At 41.1% G+C, this 6991-nt stretch overlaps 1 protein-coding gene across 1 annotated transcript; it reads right to left on the reverse strand.

The window, feature by feature from the left end:
* Positions 1-254: 254 nt before the first annotated feature.
* srsf5b (serine and arginine rich splicing factor 5b) lies at positions 255-6681 on the reverse strand. The gene is made up of 8 exons (XM_014015428.1): positions 6525-6681; positions 5980-6121; positions 5575-5645; positions 5377-5493; positions 4428-4497; positions 3096-3169; positions 2899-3006; positions 255-1348 (listed from the first exon to the last, which is right to left on the reverse strand). Exons 2-8 carry the CDS (start codon positions 6103-6105, stop codon positions 1009-1011), a joined length of 906 nt encoding a protein of 301 aa, XP_013870882.1. The 5' UTR covers positions 6106-6121; positions 6525-6681; the 3' UTR covers positions 255-1008.
* Between the last annotated feature and the right edge of the window lie 310 nt (positions 6682-6991).

Below are 6991 nucleotides of genomic sequence, written 5' to 3' on the forward strand. Positions count from 1 at the left end.
GTGTAAACACACAGTGTAAACACACAGTGTAAACACACAGTGTAAACACACAGTGTAAAAACTCAGTGTAAACACACAGTGTAAACACACAGTGTAAACACACAGTGTAAACTCAGTGTAAACACACAGTGTAAACTCAGTGTAAACACACAGTGTAAACACAGTGTAAACACAGTGTAAACTCGGTGAGCCACCCCAGCCCATGGACTGTTAGTGATTAATTTCCATCTAAGCACTAATAATAAAGACGTATGTCAGGGTGTCATTAAAACGGCTTTATTGGGTCTGTATTTTAACACCATACAAACATCTACAACTTTCCACTGAAAATAAAACCCTCATGTACAAAAATGTGTTGTTTCTCTAAACCCTCGTCTACATGTTCAATTGAGCCACAGCAACCGTCACACAACCAACAAGTAGCCTTGGAATGACATTTAAACACCAACACAAGCTGACCTGTACACCAAACAAAAGAAATAAAAAATTAAAAAGAAACCTCCTGAAGCGTTGACTTTCTGAAAAGTTTCACTTCTTTACAAAATGAACAGTAAGATAAGCGTATCCCACCAACATGTATTTAACAGATGTTTGGTGGAATAATGTAACTGTACACGAGTGTTGGATACAGAAGCTGCCAGTGACATGTTGGTGTTGTCTGTGAGCTGGAAGCTCAAATTAAACTAGTTGGAGATGAATAAAATATCCATTTTTGAAAGATAAGGAACAAACTCACGATTCATCAAAAACGTGGTAAAAAATAGAGAAATCAGGTTTTCCTTTAGTGTGAAGACGTGATGATGCACTGATGAGTGTGAACTGATCCAGTTTGTGTAGATTTGTTGGTTAATGATGTTCAGATTGTGTTAAAGCTGTTTCTAATCAAAGCCTTTATCTGAAAACAAAAAGTTTCTGTTCATCTGTGAAACTGACGAGACTAAAGACAACAAAAATAAAAAAGATGATACTTAAACCTCAGAAGAAGAAGGATCTCCTAACTGCAGCTGCTTAGCGCTGACTGTCAGTAGAAGGGGATCGAGAGCGGGACCTGGATCTGGAGCGAGACCTGGAGCGGGATCGGGAGCGAGAGCGGGAGTTGGAGGCTCTCTGAGCCGGCAGGGGGGAGGACGGGGTCACAGACTTGCTGGTCTTGGAGGAACGCTTGTTGGGCTCCTTTGATTTGGGGCTCGGGGAGGAGGTGCCGCGGGCGGGCGAGCCGCTGCGGGACCGGGACCGGTGGTGGGCCTTGGCAGGACTCCGGGAGCGTCTGGGAGAGCGGGACTGAGAGCGGCCGCGGGAACGGGACCGGGACCGAGAGGAGCTGTCGGAGCGGGAGCGACTTCTGGACCTGGAAAAATACACAATAAACTGTTAGTAAACTGACTTTATACACACAGAGACACACACACAGACACACACACACACAGAGAGACACACACACACACACACAGAGACACAGACACACACACAGACAGAAAGGCAGACGTGGCAGTGGAAGGTGTCAAAGCAGTTTGGAGAGAAAAACAAAGTAAAGAACAAAAAAATAATCAATTATTAAATTAGTCATCGATTATTTTAATACTAGATTAGTTGTCGATTAATCATAGCAGCCCTATTAATACCCGCCCCCGATCATGAGTCTGTCATGACTGTTATTTTGTGTAAATTACGTATCTTTCGTCACAGTAGCTTGTTTATTTTTCATTATTATCTAATTTCACCTTGAGAGCCTGGTACGTTAATTATTCTCATTTTGATCTGTTTATTTGTATTGTTACCATCTTTAATTCTATTATCATTGCTACACTTGATAATGTCACAGTAATATACCATCTCTGTGGATTAATGTATCTGCTGCTATTACACCTGAAGTTCCCCACGTAGGACAATAAAGTCTGTTTCTATCCTGTTCTATTCTACCACTTGTTTTTATCCATATCTAACTATAGCAGATCCATTCTTAGCAGGCAGTTTTAAAACTTAATTTAATTTCTGGAAATCCTCTAATGACCCATAATTGGTTGTTTTAGGACCCACAGTGGGGTCTCAACCCCAATTTGCTGCAGATGAAACCTTTAAGTGCCTGAGACATCAARTTTTTTGCAATTTTGGAAAGACATTATTAAAACATTACAAGATAAATTTCACGATGCTCAGATGAACAATTGAAATATTTACATGTGAAGTAACAGGAAGTGAAGTAACAGGAAGTGATGTCAAAGGGGAATGTCTGCATGTGAATATTAAAAAAATAATTTTTACCAATTATTTTATATTTGAGAGGAATTACAACCATTCTATGTACACTTTAACATTTTAAGACCTCTGAAAGGTTGATTTAAGACCTTTTAAGGCTAATTAAGGCCTTATTTTTGGATCGATGAATTCAATGACTTTTAAGATTTTTTAAGGACCCTAAAGGAACCTGTTTATTAAAATTACTACCAACCTCAGAGGTTTAAAACCAGACAAGCCTCTGCTGAGAGTCATCTCATGTTGGAACATAACTCCAGTTAAAATCAGATCATTAATTTATGGAGTTATTGAATCAGTTTTTAGTATTGTTTTTGTTCAGATGCTGTAACCAGGGGCAGTTGTGGAGGGGGAGGGAAGGTGTGTTTGAACTTTGTGTGGACCACAGGAAGAGTGGTCTTCACATGGGTGAGGTCTTATGGGGATCATTAGTAATAAAAAGAAAGAAGCAGCAGCATCAATGGTATCGGGACACACCCAGTGAAAATCACAAACCTGAAACTGTTATTTGAGAAAAAAAGCCACATTTAAATGATAAAGGTAAATATTTTGTTGCTTTAGCAGAGTTTGGATTAGGGGATCTGAAATAATATTTCACTACTCTGATGACTTCCTTCCTGCGTGCTGATTCCAGCAGAAACTCACCTCTTTTTGGCAGCTTCAATGAGTTTAATTTTCCTCCCATTGATTTCCTTTCCAGACAGTTTCTCAAGCGCATTTTTCAGGTCGCTGTGAGAGGCAAACTCAACCACTCTGAGGAGAGAAAAGCACACTGAGTTGTGTTTTTTCCAACACTCCCACACCTCTGTGACATCAGTTATCCAGTGTGACGCAGTGCTTACCCTTCATTGAGTTTGGGCCGATGTGCGTCTGCGAATGTCACCTCTCCAGCTTGTCTCATGAAATCTTTCAGGTCCTACATATTAAACTTGTGTCAGTTCTGGGAGAGACTCGGTGCACAAATACAGGCTGACATTAAACTGGATTGATTTACCCAAAAAGAGAGATGGTTAGATTTTCAAAGAAAACTAAACAGGCTACTGCAGATAAAGAGCAAGAGTCCAGGAAACTCAAAGTCTGTTTAACTAACAGGATAATTAAAAGAATAGAAAAATAAAGAGCATGAACTTAGATATGAATCTCTTTAAAACAGGAACTGAAACACAAAGTCAGTTTTTGGAATAGCTTTGAGTTCCCTGAACGCATCGCTTGTTACACTACAGAAATTAAAACCATCTGCATGAACTGCAGCAGTGGGGCCTCCTGGGAAGCATCTGGCACCAAGAGCCCCATGTCAGGGCACAGGGCTCGCCGCCCCCACCTTGGCACCCCACCTCAGCAAAGAGAGTGAACAGGGTGGAAGAGAGGAAACTACTACCTGAGAGCGAAACCCTTTGAGGTGGGCCGCAGACTGTCCCGAGCCCACCACAATGAGGATTACAGCAGATTATTTCCATGGACACCTGGAAGGAATTCACACTCTCTCGCGATGTGCGGGAACACCACAGGGGGAGGGGAGGGGGGATAGCGATCGATCGAAGCCCCTCAAATTAACGAACCAGCGATCATTACGTCACCACCGTCACCATCGACTCTTTCGTCTGCTTTCTCTCTGCCAACTCTGTTTCCTCTCTCCCGCTCTCAACCACACAGCAGGCGTTGCGAGCGAGCGAAGGGCCGCCAGCGCCTCTAGTGTGGAGCGAGCTCTCACATGACCAGCAGGCATCAACTAGGAGTAGGACACACTGGCTGACAGCACAGGCTCAACCCAGACAGAAGGACCCAGAAGGGGTTAACTCCACCATAAGCGAGCTCTTCCATATGCCACAACAGACAGGCTGGCAAATAAAGGGGTGGAGAATTGGTTACAATTTGAAAACAGGAACAAATTTGGTGTTTTGTTTGTTGCTACTGCTGTCTGAGCTTTTAATAAACTGCACAAAATACAAAGAAAATTAGAAATGCTCATCTCAAACTAACATTTTGGGCTTTAATAAACAGATTGCTAACACACTACCCTGCTAATTCTGACAGTACTACTGACTTAATGACATAAAATATAATGTGTTTGGATTTTAGCAGCCCAGTAAAACAAAGTATGTGTATAATGTTGGAGGCAGATAAATGAGGGTGATAAGATTTGTGAAAATAAAGCTTTAWAAGTTAATACAGACCTGCCAGCTCACACGAGAGGACAAGTTCTCCACAATTAGGCGATTCTCGGTGCGCATTGGAGGAGGGTTTCTTTGGAGACAAAAATAAATACGAAWATTAAGCAAAAAATAAAAAAAAGCTTAGCGCTCTCAGCACACAACTAATTATTTTAAAAGTGGGGAATCAGTTAAATTCAATACAGGGTTCCTACAGTTTAAGGTCAAATTAAATTTAAGACAATTTCATAATAAACACAAATGACAAAAAAATAAAAACTGTAGCAGCAACTCATGAATCAAAGTAATTTTGGTTGAAATATTCAAATATTTCGCTAACAGACCAATTGTTTATCTAACTGCTTTTTCGTTAAATACAGCAAAAACATTCTTCACAGTCAGTTTAACAAGACTAAATTTGTAGTTTTAGGACCCACAGTGGGGTCTTYACCCTTAAAGTGTCTGTGACATCAAAGTTTGTAAGAAAAGTGAGTGCATTTTTTTTTAGAAAAACATTACTAACATATTACAAAACAAACGTCACATTGCTCAGATGGACAGTTGAGATATTTACATGTGAAATAACAGGAAGTGATGTCAAAGAAGAAAGTCTGCCTGTGAACGTTTTAAAAAATAAATGTTACCGATTATTTTAATATTTGCCAACCGCCATTAAACCAAAATAACAATAAGAATTATTTTAATATTTGAGATGAATTACAGTCATCCTACTTGCAATGTGTTAACATTTTTAAGACCTCTGAAAGACTGATTTAAGACATTTGAAGGCTAATTAAMGCCTTATTTTTGGATTGATGAATTCAAAGAATTAAGACTTTTAAAGGATCCACAGGAACCTGTAATAATACGGTTGGTTTGCATTTAAACACTTTGAAAAGACCACACTAATAAAATCAGCAGAAAAAAGCTGGACACAGAAGAAAGTGATTAATTAAAAACGATGATGTTTTACCTCCGACTGCTTTGGGAGCCTCTGCCGTAACGATCAGAAAAACGTCCTCCACCACCGCCGCCGCCGCCTCGGCCCCGACCACCTCGCAGACGCACACGAGCGTGCTCGATGGTCACCCTGCAATCCAGGAAAAAGGGTTTCTAAGCGACATAAATAAAAATACTTGTAATTTTCTCTTTTTGTAGCTGAAGTTCGTACCTTTCATTGCACAGCTCTTTGCCATCAAGCTCATATACAGCATCCTCAGCATCTCTGGGATCATCAAACTCCTACAACGAAACAAACATTTCAAACAATAGTTCAAACTCCTCATGGTTTACCTGCACACATGTTTGAAACAATAAGATTAGGATAATGAGTTCATTTCTTCAGCCACATGGCTGAGCTCTGCTGTGGGTGTGTCGCCYACAGTGCAGGCCGCAAAATAAAAACAGATCCGTTTCTATCTGCAGGTGTTAACAGGATGTTTTCATACCTTACTTACATCCATAAAGATAAAATGTGCTCTCTTATCTGCACTCGGCAGTGTGGGAACCTCTCAGCAGATTGTGGCCAGCTCTAATCAACAATCTTGACCTACTTTCAGCAGCAACGATGACTCACCACGAAGCCGAATCCTCGCTTCAGGTCGATGTCCCGAATGCGGCCGTAACCTTTGAAGAACCTCTCCACGTCCTTCTCCCGGGCCGACGGGCTCAGGCGGCCGATGAAGATCCGACACCCGCTCATTTTACAGCTTAGTCCGCTAAAACGAACAGGACAAATGTTGCTACAGACGGTTAGCTAGCTAACACACAGACGGTTAGCTAGCTAACACACAGACGGTTTGCTAGCTAACACACAGATAGCTAGCTAGCACACAGATAGCTAGCTAGCACACAGATAGCTAGCTAGCACACAGATAGCTAGCTAGCACACAGACGGTTTGCTAGCTAACACACAGATAGCTAGCTAGCACACAGACGGTTAGCTAGCTAACACGGTTAGCTAACACGCGCGCCGTTCATTCGAGTTACCGCGGCACGATGCTGCGCAAAGCTAATTTCAATAAATTACAAATTTAAAATTAAAACGGAAGGACAAACTATCCTCAAAGCAAATATATTTCGCTACACAAAGTAAAATCCATGTAACGCAGAAGGACATACCTTTATGAGTCTCTTCAAGTGTTTAATTGTCGCAACTGTCTACTAAACAGCGAACCGCAGAATGAAACAAAATGGAGCCTCTCCACAGTTTCAGGGCGGAGCCTCGGGAAGAGAGAGAACGATCACGTGACTTGTGACGTTCACCCCCTCCCCCCGCAGAACACGGAAAAGACCGAAGGTTGCCGAAAGTGACCAGTTAATCTGTGTGGTTCCTGATTCTGTCCACTAGGCGTCACCCTGACTTTACAGCTTTGTAACACAACTGAAAGTAAATTAAAATTACTTTTATGCTTTTATTGGCTGTAAGAAATAAAGTTAGTGCCCTTTAGACAACGTCCAGTAAGTCATAAATTATAGTAAATGATTTGTTCTTCCTTGTTAGAGAGTAAATGTTTGACCTAAATGTATGAATTTATCTTAATATACCCAATAAAGATGTTCCATGATAATGAAAACACACCTAAATG

This window comes from Austrofundulus limnaeus, unplaced genomic scaffold (assembly GCF_001266775.1).
Source record: "Austrofundulus limnaeus strain Quisiro unplaced genomic scaffold, Austrofundulus_limnaeus-1.0 Scaffold129, whole genome shotgun sequence".
Classification (NCBI taxonomy): Eukaryota; Metazoa; Chordata; class Actinopteri; order Cyprinodontiformes; family Rivulidae; genus Austrofundulus; species Austrofundulus limnaeus.

Bases quoted from the DNA above. Each gene is read 5' to 3' on its own strand.
- srsf5b (XM_014015428.1), bottom strand. From the start codon at position 6,105: ATGAGCGGGTGTCGGATCTTCATCGGCCGCCTGAGCCCGTCGGCCCGG. The intron at 4,498-5,376 runs GTAAAACATCAT...TTGTCTCCAAAG, and splicing joins GGCTCCCAAAGCAGTCGGAG to AAACCCTCCTCCAATGCGCA. The intron at 3,170-4,427 runs GTCTGTATTAAC...TTTAATATGTAG, and splicing joins CCTCTCGTGTGAGCTGGCAG to GACCTGAAAGATTTCATGAG.